This window comes from Panthera tigris, chromosome B2 (genome assembly GCF_018350195.1).
Source record: "Panthera tigris isolate Pti1 chromosome B2, P.tigris_Pti1_mat1.1, whole genome shotgun sequence".
NCBI lineage: Eukaryota > Metazoa > Chordata > Mammalia > Carnivora > Felidae > Panthera > Panthera tigris.
Genome location: NC_056664.1, coordinates 106,878,651 through 106,905,664, shown reverse-complemented (window position 1 = coordinate 106,905,664; position 27,014 = coordinate 106,878,651). Strand labels below are relative to the sequence as shown.

Here is a 27,014-nt window from a genome sequence, read left to right as displayed (position 1 = left end):
GGTTTAACCGACTGAACCACCCAGGCGCCCCAAAAGTTGTAGTTTGTTTTTTAAGTCTAAGGGTGAACAGTTGTTGATTAATGGAAGGGAATAAGTGCCAGGATATGGTTAGTTGGAGAGAAGGAAGGAGCTGTCTCAGCTGGGACACACAGGGGCCTCTGATGGGGCTGGCAAAAACTGGTTTCTTGACCTGGATGGTAATTACTAGGATATGTGCCTTATGATACTACACTAGGCAGTACATGTTGTATATGTGTGTGTTGGGGGAGGGGGTGTCTGTATCTCTGTGCATCTTTAGAATTTAAGTTTTAAAATAAATTAACAGCAAAAAAATTTCCCAGAAGGGGATTCAAGCTTGGGTGGAATCAATTTTGGATCTTGGGATCTATTTTGGATCTTGGGATCTTCTCTCTAAAGGAATGTTTAATGTATTTGAGTTAACTTGATACATACAAATTATAGATTATATATCAGATATAAAGCAAGCATAATTCAAATATACAGTATATATATATAAATATTCTACATGTCTTAAAGTGCTGGCTGAAGAGGTATTTTAGTAAATGGCATTCATCTTTTTACTTTATAAAATAGATCATCCAAATAACTTGAAACAGTTTATTTACCACCTAGGTGTGGTAGTAAATTCTCAAGTTATAAACAGCTGTATACTTAATAGCATATATGGTGATTAACATTTATTATATGGAGAACAATAAGCAATCCTTTCATTAATTCAGTCTTGTCTTACAACACATGTTGAATTTTGTTCAGAGTTAACTCTGAAACTTGGTTTCAGTAGCATGGAGTAATGGTCAATCCTAGACTCGAGCATCAGATTTGGGCATTCAAATCACAGATCTACCTTTTCATAGCTTTGTGTGAACATAATGAGGGATGTTAACCTTTCCCACCCTCTGAAGCTTGTTTAAAGGCTTAAGCGACTTAGATGTAGACACGCAGAAAAGTCACGGGAGTATACCGAATGCTATATAAGCATCAGCTATTATTATTATTACTTGGCCAAAATCATTTATGCAGTCCAGTCTTTGGGAAGTTATATGGCTGAAAACCTACTTAAACATCCTCATTCCTGGCATCCCTGAACTTGGGCATTCCCACTAAATGATTGTGTTTTCACAGAGGTTGTCATCCTAGTGTGGACAGTAATAAAAGAAGGAAGGCAAGAAATGAAAGAAGGAAAGAAATGAAAGAAGGAAACTCACGGGGAGGAAAGGATTTGCCTCAAAATATTTGATTTGTGGTCCACTTTACTGAAATGCATGTGGTCTGTCATTATAATTAGTTGTGTGATTACTTTATTTAAATACATTTGTATTCCTTACTGTAAAGTCTTTATTATGAATTTTTTAAATGTAGAAATTTATTCAACCAGCACAAAACCAATATGTTGACCCCTGCCCCCCCTCCCCCACAGTTTTGGATTCTAATCAGTCATTGATAAATGAAGTTTAGCCGATAAGAGTTTGGAAAGGCCTCAGGAAACTTTTTTAAATGTTTATGTATTTAGATTTTCCAAATTTCCTGAGGGATCTAGACCTCAAGAAATATTTACATATATTCGCTAGTTTCCATTTCTTTCCTGCTGATTTCCTTGTTAAGAACTTTAATGAAAAGAAGCCCAAAATATCTCTTAAGAAAGTTGTACGTAAATCTTCTTCCTACTATTAATATGAGACATGCCTAATTTTACAAATGTTTCTCAATTACATTATTCCTGGTCTATAATATTGGCATAGCTCTCACTGTTGAAAATAATTGTTGTTGTTATTGTTTTTAACTTTGTATTATCAGTCCTATGCTGAAACAGGGTTATTTTACCTGTCAACTACCACAATTAGATACAAGAGCTACTTTACATACAAATGTCCCTTCAAAACTGAATGCTATTGTGTGCTGATTTGCTACAGAGTCTGTGTGAAGGGAGAAAAAAGTAATAAATGCTGTGTTGCCAACCAGTAATTAGATTCTCAATGTGGTATAAAGTACTCACAGGAGGTTTGTTCTCAGCCTCATAAATTTGACCGTATCTTTCCATTCTAATGCTATTAAGTGACTTAGAGACATGACTAACAGTAAAATAAGCCCCTAAACCACAGTGGCAAGCACATAAGACTGAAATTATGCAGTGATGACTGCCATTCATTTAGGAATTGGCTGTCCCATTTGCTCTTATATATCAGGCGAACAGCAAATGGAGAGTTGGCTATTAAACGGTGAATTCAGGGTCATGTGGCTTAATACCTCTTGTGCAATTTGCTAAACTTAAAGATTATTGAAGATTTTTGCTTGGTTCACCGCAGAAACCATGTAATACTCATGGTGTTATATAAATATTTGGATGAAAGTATTGTTTCCAATCAATTTATTTCTCATTCTTATTGAATTATCTAAGTCCACTCACATTCAGTGCTTCTCAAACTAGTGTATATCCAAAGCCCAGCAAAGGCTTATTAAACACCGATTTATGGGCCCCCCTCAGAGTTTCTGATTCTGTAGATGTGGATGGGAGTCTGATAATTCTCACTTCTTACAAGTCCCCGTGTGACGCTGATGCCACTAGCCTGAAATCCGTCCACACTTTGAGAACCACTGACTTAATGCCATGAACTCTCCTCTTGCAACCAATAGGATTCCTTTAAAAAAAAAAATGAACTAAAAAAATAGACATCTAGACTTGGCTGTCACCATTGTTTAGGAAACCCTGTCCTAATTTACTACATCAGAAAACTTGAGGGAAACATTTCCTCTATTGGGAACCATGATGATTCCTTTCCTAAAACCTAATAAACATTGTATCAAATGGAGCATACATTATTTGGGGTTTCATTTATATGAAGGGAAGCTCTAGAAATAAAGTAAATAGAAGAGCCATCTCATTATCCCAGAAGAATATGTGGCACAAATTTTTGTCATTGTTCTAATATTTAATGGAGATATTTTAAGTGTTTTGAAATCTTATTTCCTTCAAAGTCCAAGATCCATGCTGGAATTTACCAGAATTTTTGTGTTTATTTTTCTATCACAACCCCTAAAAAAAAAGATAGTTGCTATTTCCCATGGTTCTCAGTCAGTTATCTTCAACAATACTTCCCTGTAGTGACTAAAATTAGGGCCAAAGTTACAGTACTCCACTCTTACTCTATTTTTTAAAAGGTGAGATTTTCAGCATTCATATCAAGTTTTTATCCTGTGCATTGCTCCTTGTTTTATGTTAGAAGAACTTGACTCTGTTTCTATGTCGTCTTGACCTATGGGTCTGCTGCCTGGGCTTAGACTGGCCTTAGGACTACTAGGCGTCTTCTATCACCTCTCTTTTACTCCTCTTTTATCCTTGAATGCCATGTTTTCTCCACCATGCATTATCTCAGAACTTTGAGTCATACTTCCCCCCCTTCCCAGCTTCATTGAGACATAACTGACTTACAGCATTGTGTAGGTAAAATTTACAACATGATGAGTTGATGCCCTTATATATTATGATATGATTACCTTATATATTATGATATGATTACCACAGTAGCATTAGTTAATACCTCCATCACCTCACATAATTGTGGAGAGAATTTGAGGTCTATTCTTTTAGCAGCTTTTAAGTATATAATACACCATTGTCAACTGCAGTCACCATGTAGTATATTAGATAGCCAGAACTTCTTCATCTTATAACTGGAAGTATGTATGTCCCCTTTGACCAACATCTCCCCATTTTCCCAACCCCTTTTCCCCCTTAGCCCCTGGGCAACCACCATTCTGCTCTCTGCTTCTATGAGTTCGGCCTTTATAGATTCTACATATAATGATAGCATATAGTATTTGTCTTTCTTTGTGACTTTTACTTTTTTAAACACACAGTGCTACTATCCCAGTCTTTCTATTAGAGTAGCCCTTCTGAACAGATCTAATCAGTTTTTTAGCTACTTAGGGTGATTCCCATCGGAATAACCTTCAAGACGTTGACCAGTCACTGAATATAAAAGATGCATGTATAGTGTACATAGATCATGCTGGGGGAAGTCTGCTTTGTGTAAAACTGAGTTTAAGATCTTTAAAAACATCTAAATGATAACTTTCTCTATAGTTTTATACAGTTGTCTTTCTATATATCTCTGATACTTTTGCTGATTTTAGATGGTCTGTCTGATGGCAAGGATTTGTCTAATACTTTGTGCAGTACTCACAAAAATATAATTTTCTTCTTCACTTTCTTTTTGGAGAAGAAATGGAAGTTATTACTTGATCCTTTCCTGTGCATCATCAAATACTACTTACTCTGTGGACATTTTTCTAGAGTTACACTTCAAAAACAAGTGTTATTATGAGTCATTGACCACAGCTGTCTTATTTACTTATGTATTCCAAGTGCCTTTTGCAACTTGGCATGTAGTACATAGGCACTCAATAAATATTTGTTGAATAAATGAATTGACATTTTTAAAGGTCAGAATTATAGAAGAGGTCTCTTTCTGAAAGTTTGTAATTTAGAAAGTTTCAGCTATGTTGAAGTGTGTGTGTTCATGTGTGTGTGTATGTGTATGTAATAGCTTTACAAAGCATTCAGATAGTGCAAGAGTAGCCACAATGTACAAGGTAAATCATATTTTCTGTTAGTTATTATATATTTATATTTTAAAGAGGAAATGCCTCCCAGATCCATTCTTTTTTTTCCAAGTGATAACTCTAAATTTATTTTTTTAACTTTATTTATTTTGAGAAAAAGAGCATCATCAGGGGAGGGGCAGAGGGAAAGGGAGAGAGAGAATCTCAAGCAGGCTCCACACTGTCAGAATAGAGCCCAACAGAAGACTCGAACTCACGAATCATGAGATCATGACCTGAGCCGAAACCAAACTTAGAAACCTTACCAACTGAGCCACCCAGGTACCCCCAGAATATTTCAGTTTGGTATTTTTGAAGCTCTACTAATAGAAAAGTATTGAGTTATATAACATTTTGATATTCTGATGACAATTATTAATATAAGGCATTGAATTATTTAGTGCAAGAATAGAACACTGGTCTATTAAAAACATGTAGTGTTGTCATGAATAGGATATATGAAAAAATTTTTAAACCTCTTACTGTAAATAAAAATAATTAAGGTGCTCTCAGGAAAGTTAACATAATACGGGGGTGGCAGGCTACAGACACACCCATTCATTTACATTTTGTCTATGACTGCTCTGATTCTACATCTCCAGTTAGTGAGTGAATGGATGAAGAAATGTCCTATGACCAAAAATTCTGCTTCCAATCATTTACCCTGAGGAAATAGTCATATATATAAATAAGCGTGTACAGCAATGTTCATCCCACTGCTCTTTGTAATATCAAGACAGTGGAAACCTCAGTGTCAAGTAATAGGAATCTGGCTAAGTTCTGGCACATCTGGCATACATTGGTATATTATATAACTTTTTTAAGAGAGATACTACAGAAATGTATGCATTAATGTAAAACAGGTCAGCAAACTACAGCACTCTGGCCAGATTCATCCTGAGACCTGTTTTTTACTACCAGAGCTAAGAATGACTTTTACATTTTAAAGGATTATAAAAGAAAAAAAAAAAAAAAAAACCTATGAGAGATAGAGAGTATGTAACTGGCACTTACCATCTGACCCTTTACAGAAAATGTTTGCTGACTTCTGGTATGCAGTGTTGTTTTTGATGTAGATTGAGTTGCTGGGGATGGATTTAAAACATTACATATGGAAGACTGCCATTTTTCAAAAAAAAAAAAATGCAATCAATACCATTTAGAAGAATAGACACTTAAGATGTTAACAATAGTTTGTATCTAGATGGATAGGATTAATGGGACCCTATTTTTTTGTCTGTATAATTTTGTGATTTTTCAATAATGAAAATATATTCATTGTAAGATAGGAAAAATTAAAAATTTACTTTTGGTGTTAGGTAAAAAGAATGGGGGATGAGAAGGAACTTGTGAGTTCTCAGGTGCAAAGGTATAGTTGTCCATTTTGTAGATGAGGCAGCTGAGGCTAAGGGAGGTTAATCAACTTGCTGAGGGAGGCATAAACATAAAAGAAAAATAGCACTGCACCAAGTTTTTTTGTCCAGCAACATCACCATTTGATAACTTAAAATGTTCATCCATCAGTTGACTTGGTTAATTATGAACTCTGTGCCCAGGGGCAATTTAGAGGTGTCCTTTATCTGATAAAAGAGGGTTATGCAGAAATCAAAACCACCAAATTAATGGGATTAGATGTAGAATCAGATGGGTTTACATTTGCTTAGACTGAAAAAGGATTCGCTTACATTTTGCATTTTTTTTAGAAACAGCAAACAGAACCTATGTAGATGTAGGTATTTAGTTGACTTTGCACATTTGCAAGCTACTATTGCTAAATACCATACTAATTCACTGCTGTTTCATCCATGTAGAGTTAATAGTTCATATTCAGTCACCTGACACAAAATTAGGGCACATTTCCTGAAGCTCATGCCCTTCAACAGAAGACAAACATGCAAGAGACATTTGGCATCCTCAGGCTCTGGTACAGACGACTGTTTACAAAATTAGTCAGCAATTTAGAAGGAGAGCAAATATACTACAACAGTGAGAAATCTTCACTATAATGAACTGATAGCTAATAACCAAAAGAAACATTACAACTACAGAAAACAGACATAAAAGCTCAGTAGTTTTTGGACCATTTGGTGTATGGACAAAAAGCCTAATATCCTCCAATTATTCCTGAGGGAACCGTGATCTTATAGCAAAGAACAATGAGGATGGTAACTATTATGGCTCTTCACAAAGCACATGGACATTTAATAACATTTAATCATCTTGTGGGGAAAATGATTCCCTGTTCACATATTTAAAAACTGAGGCACAGAGGGGGTTAAGTGAGTGCTCAAGATCTTATAGCTCCATTAGCAGATGGCAAGGAGCTAGATCTCTTAGTCCCAAGCCAGTGTCTGTATGTGATACAGATGCTGAGTCAGCAAGACAGGATAGCTGTACATTTCACTAGATCAAAAGAACAGATAAACATGTTTCTAAAACCAAATAACAAGGTTAAACTAAAGATATTTTGATGTACTTTAGAGATGAGGTTCAGCATCTGGAAAAATCCCTAGCATAGAATGTCTTAAAACTCAAAACTGCCAAGGAATCATAATATACTTGGATAGATGAGGCTGTCATTTTATTCTTATCTTTCTATTGGACAAAGGTTTCCAAGCCTCGATTCTGTGTATTTCAAATGATTTGTGATATTTGCCTGTAAATGTAATAATAAACAGAACAGTCCCTGTTTTAACACTGTGATAGCACATATTAATAAGCTTTATGTGGTGGATTCCACAAATTCTATTAGAAATCATAGATAAGGTACAGATTTTCATAATTTCCTGTCTCTTTAGTAGGGACTATGTTTTCTTTAAAAAGATGTTTTCTTTTTGATGTGAAATGTGTGTTCAGGCACTATCTGGCATACTTAAGTAGTATTAAGTATCGTTAGCAATATACTGCATATTTTTCAAACCTCATGTTGGTGAATTGCCCATTTTTTAAGACCAAAATTGAGACAGAATGAGCAGCTCAACAGCCCATCTCTGAGCACTGTATAATGGCTTGGACTATTATGCTGTTATTTATTGTTCTTTTGGCCAGTGTTTTTTAGAACATCTAAGGTAACACAATGTATGGTACACCTAAGGATAATTCTCAGTGCAAGAGCTACATAACCATTGGTTCTGTTCACTTTTTTGTGCATTTTGGATATATGTTAGAACTTCCATATCAAATGTATGTTAGAAGAGGGACACATAGCTTTCTGTCATCATACTATTTACCTTCTCTAAACCCCGCACTGCCCCATTTATCTCTACAATAAACATATACTTTCCCCTTGAGAAAGTTTTTTAAAGGACCCTAATTATTTCTCAGGATCTTTTCTCTATCACAAAACCATTGTAATATTTCTTGGCATTGTCATTTATGTACCTTTGCCCCTTATAACTAAGAAAAGTTGCATAACCAATGAGAACTCCTGCCTTTCTCCTGCCCCATTCCTCAGGGTCCTGATTCAGAAATTCCTACATTTGTTGTGAATGGGAGGCACTACAGTGATAAGTGTTGGGACTTGCTTGACCCATGATATGCTCTTTTAACCAACCCTTTAACTTCTTTCCCTGATATTTAAGGTTAATGAACTTGTCTTATTTCATTTGGACCCTATAAATCTACCTCTCTACTCTGCTCTCTGTCCGGCTCCTTCCTCTCCCCTTCTGTTTGATCTCCTGTCCTCCACCACATTAATGCACAGTGTGCACAAACAGGTACATACCTACCCCCAAATAAACACCCACCTACACCCACATAAGTGCCACCTCTCCAATCTGACCTCACCCCCCCAGGACCTAACTCAATCTCTTTCTTTGTTTTATTCCCATAGTTACAGCCTATATCGCACAATTTAGTCTCTATTTATGTGCTACTATTGTTTTATGGTGTATATTTTATGTTTATATAGTTTTATATGCCTGACTTGCCTTCCTGGTTGTAAGCTCCTTGAGATCACGGATCTTTGTTTTCTCACGGATCTCTCTTATAGTCCTTATCACATTGAGAAACATGCAGTAAGTGCTTTCTAAGTCTTAAAACCAGATCGTATAGAGAAGAAAAGTACTCAGAAAGTGTCTTGTCTAGTGCCCTTCATGAAGGCCCTAGGTGAAAATGAAGGCCATCTTCATTGTGACAGAACTGAAAAGTAGCAGACCCTGAACTGGAACCCAGGTCTCCTGACCGCCTGTTCAGTGTACCTATTACTAGGCCACCTTGACTCTGGCTTATTTTATGCTCAGGGAAATCGTAGGACCAGTTCCAGGAGGAGATGGCCATGGTTTCTGCCACATGGATACTGGTGATGTTGACCTTAAACAGCCTGAAATTCTCTCTAGTATTTCTCCCCATTTTTCATCCTGCTCACTTAACTTTATAAGATCTTCCCTGTTCAGGAGCTAGGGAATGAAATTAGAGTCCCCAGGAAAAAACTAAGAAGCTAAGGAATAGAATTGGAACCCTCAAGGAAGAATCAGTACCAAAATGCAATTTTATTAATTCATTTATCAACATTTATTCGTTTTGACTAGGAGATACTATAAAAGCAAACTTTAAAAAAAAAAACTTTTCACTGTTAATTTTTTCATGAGAAATATTTTTAAAAAGCTAGCTAAGTCAAAAATGCCTATTCTCTAGGGTATTCTATATCCAGATTTTAAAATTATACCTATCAGAAGTTTTTTCCTTTCACTTAAACTTTGTGGTTTTCATACATTGGAAAAAAAGTCTAAGGCACAGTTACATTGACTCTTCTTGGTTATGACTCATGGTTACTGGCAGATTAACATGCATATTCTTTTTATTCCGAATAATCAAGTTCAGGGGGATCTTAGTGCTTTACTTTTGCAGGGAAAGGAAGAACACTTGCTTCATCTAATTGCCTAAAGACTAAAAATCGAATTATACTGAATCATAGAGAAGAAAAACAAAACAATTGACAAAAGAATTCATCTAATCAAATTTATAAATTCATAAAAAATGAAGTTCATAATGCAACTTGACAAATACAACAAATAGTTCTTATTTAGAAAAATGTCAGTTTTGGGGTTTAATGAATTACAGAGAGAAAGCAAAATTTGAAAAAGGCAGTGTAAGATGTGTGCACACATACATACATAGAACTCACAGGGGAGTTTCTGTGAGTCAGAAGAATTACTTGTTTCTGGGGTGGAATGAAGCTGGCATTCACTTGACCACAGCTACTATTGAACTGTCCCACATCAGAGCATTTAATTGGGGGAATAGGGCCTCTCTGAGCATCAGTTTCATCTGTACACTAGGATTATAGAACTAGATGACCTCTGACATCCCTTTCAGCTCTAAATTTCTTCTGGATTAACTATTTTTATATATCTTTATTTAAATACTTAAACTTTTAGCAATTCTACTCTAAATTATAAAGCCACAGTAGCTCAATAACTACTTATTGGTTGAATGATTAAATTTGGCCCGTGTCATGTGTGTTAATCAACTCAGCTAACGATATATAGGTTATTTTAGTTGTTTTCAGCCAAAGATATTTATCATATCTATGGCATCTTGTGCTGAAAGCTTTATGTAGCAAAAATGAGTAATAGGTAAACACTGCTTATACTAATGGGGAATTAGTGTTTGATCTTTTAACAGTGAAGTTTTCAGCTCAGCATAAGCATTTGAAGAAAGGCTTTGATATTGATTGCACACTTCAAACTGAAGCATGTCTGAACTGAAACTGGTTCTTTCCAGTGCCAGAGCCTTCTGTTCTTATTCATTTCCTCTTTCCTTACTCTTTGCTCTAGCGTGTAAATATTCCTGTACAGTTCTTCGGGGATCTGCAAACTAGAAAGGCAAAAAAAGCCATACATCTTGTTTACAGCCTTGTCTAATCCTATCTGTAAGGGAAAAGTAAAAAGATAAATGTTTTTATTTGATACATTCTACAATCTGAAGTTTTTAAAACACTGATCAAAAACAGCAGTAAGACTATGATGATGTTCCTTAAAAGTAATGAAAAGATACAGGTTTGGTGCAGTTATTTTGAAATTCTTAACTTGAGACCATAAAAGTTTTTATTTAAACCTATTTGTTAGATACATGCTTGAAAGATTATTTTAGAAGCTATTTCATCATATTTTACTACCCTTCTTTCAGCAGATTACATTAGTTTTAATTTTTCGCTATGGATATCATCAGAATCTCTATGATGCAGGATCTTTTTGAAGTTTCCTTGTGGGTCGTAAGTGTCTGCCCATCTCAAGTTGATTGGTACATGTTGTACAAAAACTATTTGATTTTAATGGTCATTTAAAAAAAAAAGAAAATATCTTCTATTATCAGCATGGATTGCATTTTATTAACTGTCATTTTTCTTTTTGCTATCTTTATAAAATCCTTCCTACCAAACATAAGTACCAGTAAATCCTGGAAACCAAGGTTGACTAAGAATTTGATGGCAAATTAACACTTCCTATCTTTATAAAAATGATAATAGGTTTGCTTTTTTGTGAGTCCCATTTTAGTACTAGCTTTATGACTTTAGAGTACTTGCTTTTCTATAAGCCCATTTAACTGGGGAAACCAAGAACCAGAAAAGTTAAGTGATGCACCCAGGCGCCTCTTGAAGTCATGGTAGAGCCAGTCCTAGGATGCAAGTGCTGGCTGGTCCAGTGCGGCCTTCATCCTGCTTGCCCCATTTGAAAGAGCACAGAAGCACCATTTAAATGTGCTTTTTGTGATCATTTGCCTTTCAGCACATTGTCCAGCATGTGCTAGTTAAAACTTAACTTTTAGAATGATTTGTGACATTTTTCCTTCATTCTTATAACAGCATTAACTTAACAAACTAGTTTCAAATTTTATTACATAGTCACTATTTTAAGGAGAAAGACATTATCTTTGAGGATCTGGATTCCTCCTCCAAGTAACTTGTCTTAATATCTCAGGAGGAGATAACAAATCAAACATTAAGAATTAGAATTGACTCAGGCTCATATATGATTTCGTTTAAAGCATGAATATGTTAATTAATGTTTTTACCCAAAACTATTTTGTAATTGTGCCCAAGGGTTGAGACTCCACAATATTTGACATAATTCATTATTTTCCAACAACACAAACTAGTAGAATAGGATAGAGCACTTCACAAACACTAGAATATCAATGGTTTCTGATTACAGAGCCCAAGGTATATTTATTAATATTGGATTAATTCGTTTATTAAATGAACATTTACTGAGTACCAGCTACATTATAGGATACTAGGTGTATGTATACCTCAACAAAGAAAACAGTCCATGTCCTTGTGAAGCTTATGCCTGCTGGGATTGTCAAACAATAAACAATACATTAATTAGGGACGTGATAAATGGTGGGACAGAAATAAACAAGATGATATGATGAACAGTAAATGGAATGGCTAACTTTACATGGTGTTGTTAAGAAAGACCTCCAAAGGGGTCATGAAAGTGGATTCCTAAAGCTAAGCATGAACTAGGCATGCAGAGAGCTAGGGAGCCAGCAAAGGTGGACTAGGGAATCTCAAGACACAGGGTTGAGATTTTCTCTCTGTTAACTGAGAATACAAATATTCTCCCACCCACTACTCATAGGAATACTGTGGTGATATCAATAAATTTAAACACAAAATGACCTGGGGCACCTGGGTGGCTCAGTTGATTAAGCATCGGACTTCGGCTCAGGTCATGATCTCAGGGTTCGTGGGTTTGAGCTCCATGTTGGGCTCTGTGCTGGCAGCTCAGAGCCTGGAGCCTGCTTTGGATTCATCTCCCTCTCTGTTTCTCTGCCCCTCTCCTACTCATGCTCTCTCTCTCTCTCTCTCTCAAAAATAAACATTTAAAAATCTTAAATAAACACAAAATGACTTAATCTGAGTTGGATATGTATAATAGGCAGTGAGGAGAAATGGAGGTGTTTTTCTCTACTTGTAGAAAGAAAAGAAAGTTACTTGGGGGTACAAGAGAGTCACACAAGAAAGCTTTAGAGATCTATATCTTGATTTCTGTAATCAAATGCTACATTATGTGATGCCAGTTGTCAGTGTAGGAGTTCACATGAGGCAAAGATCTTGGCCTGGAGTTGAGATTTAGACTAGGCCTTGAGGAATGGGTGAATTTGGATTGGTCACCAGGAGGCAGAAAAGGGTGTTTCAAGGTGAGAGAACTCTACAAATAAGTATACAAAGGTTGCACCCCCCCCAAAAAAAAATAAAGGAATTATGCAAAAATATAGAGATGTTAACTAAGCTTATTGTAGTAATCATTTCACAGTGTATGCATGAATCAGATCATCACGGTATATACAATTTTACATGCCAATTGTATCTCAGTAAAGTTGGGAGGAAAATCACTTAAGAAAAAAAAAAAAGATACTAAAGTGGATGGACCTTGAATGAGTGACCAAGACCATGAAGACTCAAGCTGGATCCAGAGTGGTCTTAGAGAGAATGGAAGACAATAAATTGGTCTCATTCATAGAGGTCATTGAAGTCAGCAGATCAGTTTTAACCTGATGTTTTAGACAAGAGGGAATCATTATTGTTTCTTGAAGAAGAAAGTCGTATAGTAAAAAGATCCGGTAATACAGATACAGACTAATGGAAACAAGAAGGGAAATCCTGGAGAATGGGAGACTTCCTTTTTTTTTTTTAATGTTTGTTTATTTTTGAGAGAGAGAAAGAGAGAGCGCGTTCACTGAGGGGCAGAGAGAGAGGGAGACACAGAATCTGAAGCAGGCTCTAGGCTCTGAACTGTTAGCACAGAGCCTGATGCAGGACTCAAACTTACAAACCAAAGATCATGACCTGAGCCAAATTTAGACGCTTAACTGACTGAGTCACCCAGGCGCCCCAAGAGGGCCTTCTTTTTTTATCATGCCATTTCATTGTACCTGGTGATGAAAATGAGGACTATGCTCATATCACAGAAAGGGAATGAATTGGATATGAGACATTTCGGGGAAATGAACATTGACATTTGATGACTAAAGAGTGATAAATCAATAGTCAAAATGCTTCCTCTCTTGGGACCCACGGACTGGTTGAACAGTGTCAGTGATGGAACTGGGGAAGTTTGCCTGGAATATTAAGTGATTATTTCATCTTGGACATGTTGTTTCAGAAGACAACAAGATACCCAAATTGTGATGTGAGTACACAAGTAGAAGTATAGCACTAGAGCTGACATGGAAGGTTGAATTAGAAAATGCAAACAGGTGATGAGAACTGAGGGCTTAGCTCTTGAGAATGAATGCTGATGATAAGAGTATGTGTAATGGGGTCATAGCACACACACACACAACCTGAGGAGAAGGTACCAAAACAGCAGTGGGATAAAAGCCAAGACAAGAAAGAATTTCAAGCATTTCCTTCTAGGGAAAGTTCTTAGGGAAATACCATTATCACTATCACCATAACGATACAGCTAACCTTTTAATGTGATTGCTGCGTGTCCTAAGATCCTTCAATATAGAAACAGTCATTTCTTTCCACAATCTTTAAAATAGTAAATGCAACTGTGGGCTTTTTTTTTTTTTTTTTTTGAGAGGGGGGGTGAGGCAGAAGAAGAGGGAGACAAAGAATCCTAGGGAGGCTCCATGCTCAGCGTGTAGCCCAAAGCAGGGCTTGATGCAGGGCTTGATCTCAAGACTGTGAGATCATGACCAGAGATGAAATCAAGAGTTGGATGCTTAACTGACTGAATCACCCAGGCACCCCAGTAAATACTATTGTTATCCCCACTTTATAGATGTGGAAGCTTAGCATAGAGGGATTAAGCAATTTGTCCAAGAATACCCAATTTGAAGAAGTTGAAACTAATATTCAAGTATAGGCATTGTGTTTTCAAAGCCTGCATCCTTAACCTCCCACGCCATATGGTTATAATATCCACGATGGTGTTTTAATTGCATCGTTTGACTTCCATCTTATGTAAGTTTCTTGAAAAAGGAGTTAATTAACTAACAGTTTAAAAAGTGAAACTAGGAAGTCAGCAGATGGCTGGGCAGTGATTGGATAATCCCTTTCAGCAGAAAAGAATGTAGAATTCTATAGAGTAAGGCAGAGAAAGAGAAGAATATATCTTTGGGTCTGTTGTTTTTTTTTTTTCTCCTCTCCTTCGATATACCGTTAGTGATTGAAATGGGAAATTGTCCACTTTAAAGAGAGTTATAGTAATTTGTGGGGAAAAAAAAAACCCTCTGTTTTCTAGTGCATTCTATGTATTACAAATGTCTGTGTCCTCATTTCTATACCAGGAATGTTAGTTTATCTAAACTGATTGTCAACCAAAACTTTACAGTAAAACTTATTACTTCCTTAATTTTCATTACTGAATGAGAGTCTGCAAAAGAGTAGGGTTTTCAAAATAGCATCAACATTGGTATTACTGGAGTGTATTCATTCTGGGAGCCCAAGTGTATGCCAGGATTTCTCTGTGGGGAGGCTCAGGACTTACAGCAGGAATTATGGACTCGAACCCTTCCCTCTGGAGATGCTACACAAGACCTCTTTGACAGGGGGTTTAAAGAATGCTTTTCCACTGTCTGGGAGAGGACTTTGTTTCCATTTTTTTCCATGCTTTTCAGGGTTTCCCCAGCCTTTCTCACATCTCCGTTGTTTGAGCAAGAGGCAAAGGGAAATAGTTAAGTTCCCATCCCACCATGCTCAGTCCTATACAGTATAGGAAGGAGAAGGGGCGGGGCACCTGCTTGCTGCTTCAACTGTCACAGGGAAAGCTGTAGCATGCCTTCCTTCAGTGAGACTGTGAATGGATGTCATCTCATTACCCTTCCTAAGGCACAATGTGCTCAAGTGAACTGGCTGCTTAAAAACTTTTGATATTTTCCCATTTTAACAGAATAGAATTCTTAGACTTAGGTTTATGACACTCCACAGTATGGGCCCATGTTGTATACGTCTGTATACAGTTTACCAGTATTCCCTCTTTTATGGTTAGGCAAGCTGACCTATTCCATTTCTGCTACAGGTCCCCGCTTGCCTGTGTCTGTGTTTATTACACTGACGGCCTCCAGGGATACCGCTTCCACTTCCTGCCTTAATTTCTAGTATTCCTAGTCCCATTACATGCTGAGTACAGCCCTCATCTAAATGCTGTCCTCACCATAGAGCATTACAGAGTGCATCTGAACTCCCAGATGATTTTATCTCCAGTTGTCGTTCTATCTATGTTCTAGATATTTATGTGCATATATCATCTTCCTTATAAATTCTGGGCATAACTTGTACCTAATTTAACTTTGTGTCTTCCATTTCACCTACACTTAACATCAGAGGAAGTTAAAACTGCAAAGAAGTGAGAGGACATATAGGTTAATTGTAATAATGTTTTTAAAGCTTCTCCTTTCTCTGTGCTCTACTGAATCAGTAAAGATGGGACAGGACCAGATCTCCCGATTTTCAGTCCAGGACTTACCCTCCAGCAGCCCTGGTTCTGCCTCTGGTTTGCATGTTGGAATCATCTGATGTCACCTGTGGTGCTTAAAAAAAATTGTGTTCCGGGAGCCTCAAACCATAGAATTTAGAATCTTGAGAGTGCGATCCAGACGTCCGTATTATTCAGATCTCCCAACATAATGCTAATGTGCAACCAAGATTAGTAATAGATTCCCCACAGCACGGTGGCCCCTGGACCATTCTTGCTTTACTAGGTAATTCTATTAATTTGAGAAACTTATTTTTTCATATAAAGAAAATTTTAAAGTAGAAAAGTACTAAATGTGAGACGATAATATAACACTTTTTTGTTTTGCTTACAATAGTAGCTTACGTAACTGTTTAACTTTTCAGATATTTCGAAAGAAAGCAGTGGAACTTGGGGTAAAATTGCTACCTGCGTTTCATACTCCCTCTGGAATACCTTGGGCATTGCTGAATATAAAAAGGTAAAATTCTTCATTTTCACAACATATTTTAAGTTGGAATATTCAATTGTGGTTTAACTGGATGGATAATTTCTTGTATGATGTCAGTGACTGATACCACTGGGAGTCTTGACATCTGTCCTAGTGTTGGAAGCTAGCAGTTTTCCAAGCCTTAGATGGGTCCCTATCATGGGATGGTGTGACCCTAACAGAATCATCCAAGCCAAACGTGATTTGAGGTTTTCACTATTCATGGTGATGTTGAATATTGTCTCCCTGTAGATACCAAGAACATCCCATTATCTTTAAAATCATTGTCAAAGCATTTCACTTCCAAAGAATCCAAGTCCTAAGAGCACTTATTTCAATTAGGCTGCTGGCAGAGATACTGCAGAGCCAGAACCTTGGACCAATCAGATCTCCCATGTAAGGAACTGGTGTGACAAGTGGGGAGCACTTGGGACTGGCCTGCCCACAGTTGTAAGGAGGGAATGGAACTGCTCCACTGACCCAGATCAGCCCAACCTTCTCATCCCATTTGGGTGGAGAATCTTGTTATGCCAAGTCCATGGGAATTTGGCTCCAAGAAAACCTGGGCTAAACAGACTTTCTGGTATTTTCCCAGGGAGTAGTTTGAATTTTTATGATAGTTGAATAGTTTGCCAATAAACAGTCTTATCTTAAGCTGCCTTCTTAACCCCTCCTCCCCCATAAGTAATTAGTTACATACGTACCTCCTTGTGGTGGTGGTGGTGATGATGATGATAGCTATTTTATTATCATAAAATGTCAAGCTTTGTTCTAGGGTCTTTGCGTGTATCACCATATTCAATCCCACAGTGACCCAAAAAGGTCAATACCATTGTTATCTCCATTTTACTAGTGGGACTTACACCGCAGAGAAATTAAGTAATTTGCCTAACATCATATTGTATATAAATGGTAGAGATAGAATATGTACTTAGACATTTATAGACACATCAATACATTAAAAAGTTTTCTTGTTTTTAGAAATGCCAAGAGGATGTGCAGGGTGATTTGGCAGGATTAATGCACATTTATTCTAAATTACTTATTTTAGTGACTTTCTTTCCTGAAATTAATCTTAAATAGTCAGTGAAATTAATTATTTGGTTAATAAATCAGTTAAATGTGATGCTTTGTTTTCATTTGTATGTTATATATCAATACCTGACATCACACTGTACCTGTTTATAATTGTGTGTGTGTGTGTGTGTGTGTGTGTGTGTGTGTGTGTGTGTTTGAGGCAGGGATGTTAAGTCAGTAAGGCAGGGAGAGGGAGAGTCCACCAAAGTAGGCCATGTTAACTTGAGTTCTCTATTGTATAATGTGATATCTCAGGATCCGCTTTTCCCTTTAGAGGTCCGACAGCTCTCTCTGCCATCTTGAAGGTCATAGCATACACTGCAGGGACTCAAAGCAAGAGTGGGTGTGTGCTTGGCCTGGAGGCAGTATGGTGTTTGTTTGGAGGTCCGTGAGTTTTTTATTTGGCTCGTGTAGATCACCTATAATAGGCTTCCGTATCTTTGGACTTTGTATTTATAGAAAATACTCTGACCTAGAAACGACTCTGCCACCTGAAATAAGACCTGGTTATGAAAACACTTTGCACATTTAACACTTTTTTTTTCGTACTTACCCTCTGAGAAAAAAATGATATAAGCATAATAATACACTGAGTTAAGTGGTTATCAGGAGACCTGGTTCCAGGTATTTTACAGCCACTCTGAGCGTCTTTCGAGCAATCATTTCAGCTCCCCAGGATTATTTGTAAACTGGAAGTTAGGCCACTTCAGTAGTTGCTTCGTGCACCTTTTCAGGTTTATAGGCCATTTGGAAATTCTGATGGAGCATGGCCCTCTTCTCATAAAATGCACATTCCTGACTACACATATTTTTGCACAATTTCCAAAAGCTAACAGCACCATCGGAGCCCACCTAGAACCTAAGAACCTTAAGTTTAAAATACTGACGTGAATGATCTCTCCAACTTCTACTCTAAGATTCTGCGGAACTAATTTGCATTGTTTCCTGGGAGGTAATTAAATAAGGCCCTGCTAAAACTAGCAGAGAGAGGTGTGCACCTCCATCATTGCCGAAGTTCAGTCAATTACTGTAAGGTGCTCATATCATTCAGTTAGTTCTAGCCTCTCTCAAAATAAGCATAAGAAATTAGATTCTTTTCAAGCATATTTAATTTTACTTAGTGTTTGCTTCCAGCAGCCAAGAGGCTTTTTCCTTAGTTAGAACTATCCTTCGTGTATAGTGGAGGTAGTTTTCAGTACACAAAGGAATACTTCTAAAAACTTAAATACTGAGGAATCCTCCATTATCCTCTATTGTCTATACCTCTTGAAAATTCATCAACTGGGGCATGGAGTTTTTTATAAAAGCTTATTTTGAATGTATAGTATTTTACATTAGAATTTTTTAATTTCAAAGATTACAGGAAAATGATATATGTTAAAAACTAATGTGTCATTTTATTGTATTCTCTAATGTTTTCCCGTAAAACTAGAGGAAATTAGGTGACCACCCAAGAGCTGATGGGAACACTTTTAATTTCTTCCTGGGCAATTTGTATGAAATTTTTTATTATACATTTTTTCCATTCTCAATCCCATTTACTAAATAGCACTGACTTGCCCAAATTCACAAAATAAGCCATGGCAGAATTAATAATGATATCAATCCACTGAAATTCCTCATATCCCTTTGCGTAATCAAGTATACTCATCGAATTCATTCTCCATCCAGTTGTGAGGCTTGTTTATTACCTTAAAGAATATCCTCTAGGAAAAGAAGCCAGAGTTTCATATTTATCTGTAATAAGTGCCTTTCAGGATGTGCTGTTCATGCCAACCTGTGTATATGTGCTATTTCCTCTGAGTATGTGTATTTTTACAGTATGTGCCAGAGGATAAGGGACAGCTGGCATGGAGCTTCTTTTCTAGTTTTTTGACGACTGTCACCAGTAAAATTTTCAAAGGAGAGGGGAAAAATATGTCTGGCAAAAACATATTTTCTTAATTATCTTCTCAGAATAAGGGAGTGTCTGTGGAATGATTCCCACAAGAAAAAAAGTGCTTGAGGGTGCTTTTTAGAATACAGTAGCTACATACTCACTGTTGACTGGCTTTGAAAATTTTGGCAATAATTACGATGGGAGAGATATAGAATATTCTGTCTGTAATATCATAGTTCTCTTGCTTCTCAATTTTAAAAATAGGGATGCTGCTCTTTGCCAACACCTATATGCTAACAAAAAATGTGAACTTATTGGTGTTATATATTCACATCCCTCTAGTATTCAGATTATTGCCTGAAGATAATTGGTTTCTTTACCTTCCTGTTGTAAGAAATAAGCATTTATTTTAGTCCCTGCTGTGATAAAGTTTCTGTACTGGGTCCTGGGAATATTTTCTGTTTCTCTTCACTTTATTTAAAAAGACAACCGACATGATCTTTCCCTCAGGGCATTCACAGCCTGGTTGGTAAAGCAGAATATATTTTTTATATGTTACTATATTATACACTCACTCATGTAACTGATGAATGTAAACTGGTCTGTGCCAAGGAGAGATAATAAGTACTCACCGAGTTGAATTTAAAGCAAGCAGTAGTTTGAATTGAGGAGGTTTATGCATTTGGAGCCAAAACACCAATAAGCCAAAATGGCTTTCAGCATTTGTGCAAACTGAGAATAGCAGAGAATCTAAATAATTTACTCATATTCCACATTAGGAATTCTGTCCCAAAAATCTGTTCAGAAAAAATAGATATATAATTATCTCTTTTGCTACATCTGTAATAATTCTTAATTCAAGAGCTGCTATATTATCTTGTAAGTTAATCGGAATTGTGATTTAATAGCAAGCGGTAATTTGAACAGATACCTAGGTGTCATACACAGGACCTGATTCGACTAACATACCAGCTTCACCAATACAATAGCAGAATGAAGATGTGCGTATTATATAACACCTCTGCTAAAAGGAAAGCATGGCCTTTTTAGTAGATTAGATTTTTGGTAGAACTCAATTTCTCTAATGTGAAAATGTCAAAATTTGATGTCTGACCTTATTACTGTGAACAGGAGGCCCTATGCATTCTTTTTCTCCACCCTACAGAAGAAAAATCACCTCTGTGGTTTGTAAAATCAAGCATTTCACTATTTCCATATTTCTAGGTATAATTCAAGCCTAGATAGAGTAAACTTACTAGATTTGGAGTTTTCTCCAGTGTGTTCTTAATTTAAAATAATATAGTTAATGTTCCCATTACTCATTTCTATCACAGGGCCTATAATCTGGGCATTCCTAATAATTATTCTGTCTTTCTTGATAAATGAGTTAGTTTTAGCTATATACTATTTTATCACTTGTTTCTCTTTGTGGATTTTTCCAAACTGACACTTGCCTGGTGGTTATATTAGGTTAGTGGGACTGTCTATAGCGTGTGCTTTTGTGGCGCACGTCAAGGGATGTGCTGGGAAGTGACTGATCTCCGTTCCAGCTCTCGTTAGTCAGCAAGGTGATGAATGAGCACAACTCCTTCACCTATTCTTATTTCCTGCTTTGTAAAACCTTATTTACTGACTGCTCTAATTATGCAACACAACAGCATATTGTATCATTAGTTACGTTGCAATTTGTATTATTATTATAATTAAATTGCAAATTGCTTTACTTTAACTGAAATGGGGCCTTAATTAAGAATACTACATAGCTTAAGGTTTTCTAATAGTGAAAGATTATCCTGTGTGAAGCATGCACTATAGTAACAAAAGGCAGTAGCCCCCTTATTGGGTTTTACTTCGGGGTGTAAATGCTTAAGTATTATTGTAGCTGGTTTCAGTAGACACAAACTATGAAAGACCATCTAATTAAGCTAAATATTTTTAAAAATATTTTCCATATATCTCCCTGTGTTTTATTTGAGAGTTGAAATATAAATGTTCACATTATTAAACTTATTAAATTTTAAGATGAAGCAAATACAATCTTAGACTTTAAGTCACAAGAATAATATTTTAAAAATCAAGAAACAAATTTTTTGAACATGAACAGATCAGACTTATTTAATGATTCGCTAATATTCTGATGCAAAATGCTGAAAAAGGTTCTGTAGCAGTGATATAACCTGAGTGTAAAATCAGTGTTGTGTCTTATCTTTATCTTTTATTTATATATTTTGTGGATCTGCTAAAAATTCAAAGTTCAAGCAACCCTAGAAAAGAAGGAAGTTCCACTTTTTCCAAGCATCTTAAGCTAACCTACTCTGTTTTTATTTTTCCTGATTGAATGTTTTAATAATAACCATATTTTAAGGTTTTCATACTGACATGCACAAAGTTATCAATGTCAGACATTAGAATATCAGTACCATAGTTAAAGCTGCTGTTTATGAACATTGTCAATATAGCTCTTGGCCTTGGATAAGTCACTAAACTGAGTTACCTTCTCATAAAGTAAAATAATAATAGTAATTTTACTTATCCTGATGACCTCATAAAGTTTTTTGTGGAAATCTAATGGTTTAATTATAAAATATCATTTCGAAGTGGTGTGAAATAAATGTAAATTGAAATTATTATTAATTTTTGTTCTTCTCAATTTTCATTATAAAATTATGTGGTGTGTATAGTATTTTATATTATAGAAAATAGCACATAACTAAAACTAATTTGGTTTTGATACTTCTTTTATAGCAGTTTTTAAGTTTTTAAGCTACTCAGTGCTTATAACCCATTCTCAAGTTTCATTTTTGAGGTCAGGAAGAGAGATGGTATTTGTAGAACCAGCTGGAAATACAGAGAGAATGTCTCCATGTAGTACATGTAGGATTGTGCTGGTTCCATACTCAAATATTTGTTATTTTTTAGAATATTTTGGAATCAGCCTATAGGTTCCAATCTCAGTTTCCTCTCTAAAATTATATTTATTGGTGAATTGTCTCCTCTAGAAATAAGAACTGCTCCATCCATAAGATTTAAGAAGTGTGTGAGGCAATAAAAGGCAATGGTCTTTTCCCATGCCCCACATATTAGATAGTGTTTAATTAATATGGCATAAACCTGGTCCATAAGAAGGTATGTGCACTCTTGCTGTAAATATCTGTAGAGCCCTCCTTCCTAATTCTTAGGCTGTCTCACTTCTACTGAGGGTCTGACTGCTATGGTTACTTTCTGTCAGTGATTCTCAACCTTTCCAGTGCTTTAGAATAACTAGGGCATTTAAAAATACATATTTTTTGCTGCCTCCCTGTCCCCAGGTCTGTTTCATTTGGCTTGGAGTATGGTCTTGGCATTTTTCAAATCTCCTCAGCTATTCCAATGTTCACCTGGGGTTGAAAATCACTGCATTAAGTCTAGTGTTTATATGCTGAGAATAGCTTCATTTCTCTTCTCAATTACCTTTGAAAACATGTCCCTGCCCAATTGATGGTCAGTTTAACTTTTGAAATATAGAAATATTAGAAAATTGGTATGAAAATACCCAGCTTTAATAGAATAGCAGTTCTCAAATTTTAGAGTGTATAAGAATTGCCAGGAGAGTTTGTTAAAAACAAATATTGTTGGCTGCCCCCTAAGAGTTTCTGACTGGACAGGTTTTTGGTAAGTCTCAATAATTTGCATTTCTACCCAGATCCAGCTGATGCAGAGGCTGATGCTACCAATGCTGCTGATGCTCAAGGACCATACTTTGAGAACCATCGTAATATAAGAAATGAGCCATAAGAGCTAGTTAGTTTCTTAAATCTCAGAGCTGCTCACTGAAGCCCCCAACTCCAAACATCCTTGAGGGGTGAGGAGTGGTGGAGGAGAGGGGAGGGAGGATTCTGTTTCTATGACTAGTTTATTTTGTTAATAATTACCCAACTCTTTCAATTAATTCTAAGCAGTTTATTGCCTCTTCTGGAAAGCACTGATTCCAGACATTAATTACCCCCAACAAAAGTTTACATGTTTTTTCCCTTGCACTATTATTATTTTTTTAATTCAGTAAGACTAGAAAACAAATGTTGGTCCATTTTAGCATAGAGGGGGAAAAAAAAAACATTTTCAATGAAGGACTTCGGAGTAACATAGAAAGGAGAGCCATTTGTGTAAAAGCCATTCCTATGGCTCAGGCAAAGCAACTTTATTTTAAGCAGCTGGTGACCTGGTCCTATACCTGAGGGCATTCCAGAGCCCAAGAAGCTATGATCATCCTCCCATCAGAAGAGGAGGAGGGAACCCAGGCTTCTTCTGGATCATTTAATTCTCTCGCCAAGCGTCAGATCACTATATCTGTGCCAAGCACTCCATAGCTTGACCAAACTAAAGGCATTTATTTATTGCAAGTGGAAAATAAGGATAGCAACACTTAATTTAAAGGCACTTTGTGTATATCCTCCTTTATTGGGACATAAGGGACAAGAAATTCTGAATAAAGGATGCTTTGCTATTCCTTAGTCATGCGTTGTGAGGCAGTAAGAATTTCAAGAACCTAATGGTGTCTGAACTGTTCCATTTCTTCCCACTCCTCTGGCCATAATTGAAGTTAATACCCAGGTAAATGAGGTTTTCAGTGTCTTTTATTCCCTGGAGGAAGGAGCAGACCATATCTGTCTTTGCACACGGCCTCTAACAGTCCTCATTACTTCTCTACACCACCCCACCCTCTTGCTTCATGAATTCCCGTCTGCCACAGACCACTTCTGCTGCGCTTCGGTGGGGCAGTGGCAGAAAGTTGACATGTGAATGGAGTAAACTGGCTGATGTTTTATTCAACCATGGATTAGATGCTGAAAAAATGTGTGGTTTTTTTTTTCTGTATTTCCTGAAGTGCCCACACTTAAAGCTAAATTACAGCATATGAGTAATTAAAGTGCAAAAATTTATCAAAGGTGATGTGTAGGCAATTGAGAGACAATCTACCCCAAGAGGGCTGCTTAAATCCCTTAAAAAATGGCTTGTGGTATGTGGGAAGGCTGGTAAGAGGCCTTCCTCACTATTCAGTTCTTGGCAGATAGATCCTTGGTACAAAATGCATGGAACTGGATTGTTAAATATGACCACTACTTCCCCCCACAGCATCCCACTGTTGAAGCAGTTAACTCCCCAGGACAATTTTAAGGACAATTATAGTTATTTGAATGCAACAAACTCAAAGTGGCTTTCATCTCAAGTTTTTCAAATGCTCAGAACTAGTATTTTAGGGATTCAGCTTTGTTCACTGTATTCACACAATTGGTGGCAAATCAGACTTGGCAATTGGAAATGTATTCTGTGTACAGGACTTAAATTAGGAACAAGTCAGAACACATAATTCATACAGTGCCTTTACAGGTCAGCAGTGGAATAATCTTTTCAAGGAGCCTGCTATCCCAGATTTTTAATGAAGCAGCAATCAATTTTCCTGTGATTAATCTCAAGACCAGGCTCATGTTTTTAGTGTGGGGCAAACCTTTCAAATATCTAATTAATAAAGTTTAATTTAAAAGTTTGTGAAATCGTTTGATTAGATGTTTGGAAATCAGCCTAGGTATCAAAGCAATTTCTCAGCCCTTATTATTGTTAATCATTGTAAATATTCAACTAACTATATTGAATCTTTGGGAATTGGAAGGTCAATATAAAATATTTATACTACAGCCAATAATTTTTAAAAGCCTTACACTCTCAGTGGGTATATTAACCACTCCATGTTTTCTGCTCATGCAGTAGTGGTTGTAGTTGATCTGTTCTAAAAAGTGGGATGAACAGTAATTGATTGCTGTCTCTTTTATTAACTAGAAAAAGAAAAGTGATGGAGCAATAATAAGAATTAATTGTAATTTACTAATCTGGAAATTAATGTGCAGCTGGGCATGAGTACAAGCAATGCAATTTGGTGATTTAGCAATCATGACAAATTATCTTCATCTGTAAGGTAGAGAGTTGCTAGCATTTCTTTATTTGATTTTTAGTAACAGACCTAGTTTTAGGAAGACCTTATATGAAGGCTCATATTGCCCTTTTATCCTGGAAATGTCAGTTGGAGTTTAGCATTATTAATTAGGTCTCACTTTCCCTCTTTGTCATGTCATGCTATAGTTTTTATGGAACATTTGTACAAAACAGTGATTACTGGTAATTGACCTGCATATGTTGAATAATCTTAAGATGCTACTGAGGGTTTAATGTACCTTGTAAATTGAGAGGCTTCCAATTAAGTTGAGTTCTTAAGATAATCACTTTCAAAACTAATCAAGTAATAGGACATTAGTAAAGCTCTTATTGACTTAATTGTGACAAATTAATAAACAGACCCAGTGCAATTACTATAATGGTTCTGTCAGTGAGCAGTTTTCCAAAACTTAAGCGTAAATCTATTCTACCCCCTGGAAGTACAATAAAAGTTACATAAACCATTTTAAGGTGGGTATCATTTCTAATAGCTGTGTGTGAGTACAGTGTAGTGTTGTGTCACTTTCTTTTTAAATATGACTGCATTTATTTCAGAGGCCAGTGAATCTGCTTGCTAAACCCTTAAAGCATATGATTTTATAAGAGATCTTCTGTATGCCTTGAACAAAATGATTACACGTTTTTGGGTTCTCCCATCTTTATTTTTCTATGCCTGTGCCCTTGGGGTTGGTGCCCTCTCTCCTTGGAGAGCCATAGAATGTCCTGTCCTAATCTCAGTCCCCAAGAGCTGTCAGCATAGTGCCTTTTTATACCTAGTTGGCACTCTGCAAATGGACTTTGGGAAATAAATGAATTATGAATTACAGATTTGCCATAATTTTTTAATATCTGACAGTGCCAATTTCTATGACTTTGCTGATTGCATTTAAGAAAATGGCATCAGAAAGAACGGGAATAGAAGTCCTGCTTCCACTAATTTAAGAATAGTATGACAAATATAAATATCTCTCCAAGAGCACCAAACTATGTGTTTAAAATGCTGCATTTTACTGAATATGACTCTATTAAAAAATAACATGACCACATATCTTCTTTCTCCAAGCTTTGATTTTCTCATTTGTTAAAGTAGAATTAATAAATTGTATCAGTTTTCCTGAGATGATGTTTATGACAGAATGCAGAAATTCAAGAAGTCAGGCGTCTTTTAGATCCATAAGTGTGGATCACTATGGAATTTCAGGATCCTGAAATCATCATGGTAGACATCCATACCACCCATCCATACTACCTGTGTTTAAGTTAGACCTTAGCACAGAAGAATGGACTTTCATGTAAAGAAGTGTGTGCATACGTGCGTGTGTGTATAATAGGTATACACACATTTGTAATTCTAACATGACTCTCGTGTTCAGTTTGTAACTCATGGTCTTCCTCAAACAAGGGAAGCATTGTAGAGACCTCATAGTAATTGTCATTATCTGGAACAATAAAGGGAAGTCAAGTACCCAATTTAACTACACGGCTGAAGAAGGATTGTTTTTAAATTATTGTAATAACCTAAAATAAGGATTGCAGTAAGGACTAAAATTGCGGTGGTTTCATTAAT

At 36.3% G+C, this 27,014-nt stretch overlaps 1 protein-coding gene across 1 annotated transcript in view; it reads left to right on the top strand.

The window, feature by feature from the left end:
- Nucleotides 1-27,014, top strand: part of MAN1A1 (mannosidase alpha class 1A member 1) — a 162,220-nt gene that overhangs the window by 76,913 nt on the left and 58,293 nt on the right. Inside the window, exon 5 of the mRNA XM_007078774.2 lies at nt 16,421-16,515. Within this exon, the coding sequence (XP_007078836.2) occupies nt 16,421-16,515 (95 nt within the window). The remainder of the gene's footprint in view (nt 1-16,420; nt 16,516-27,014) is intronic.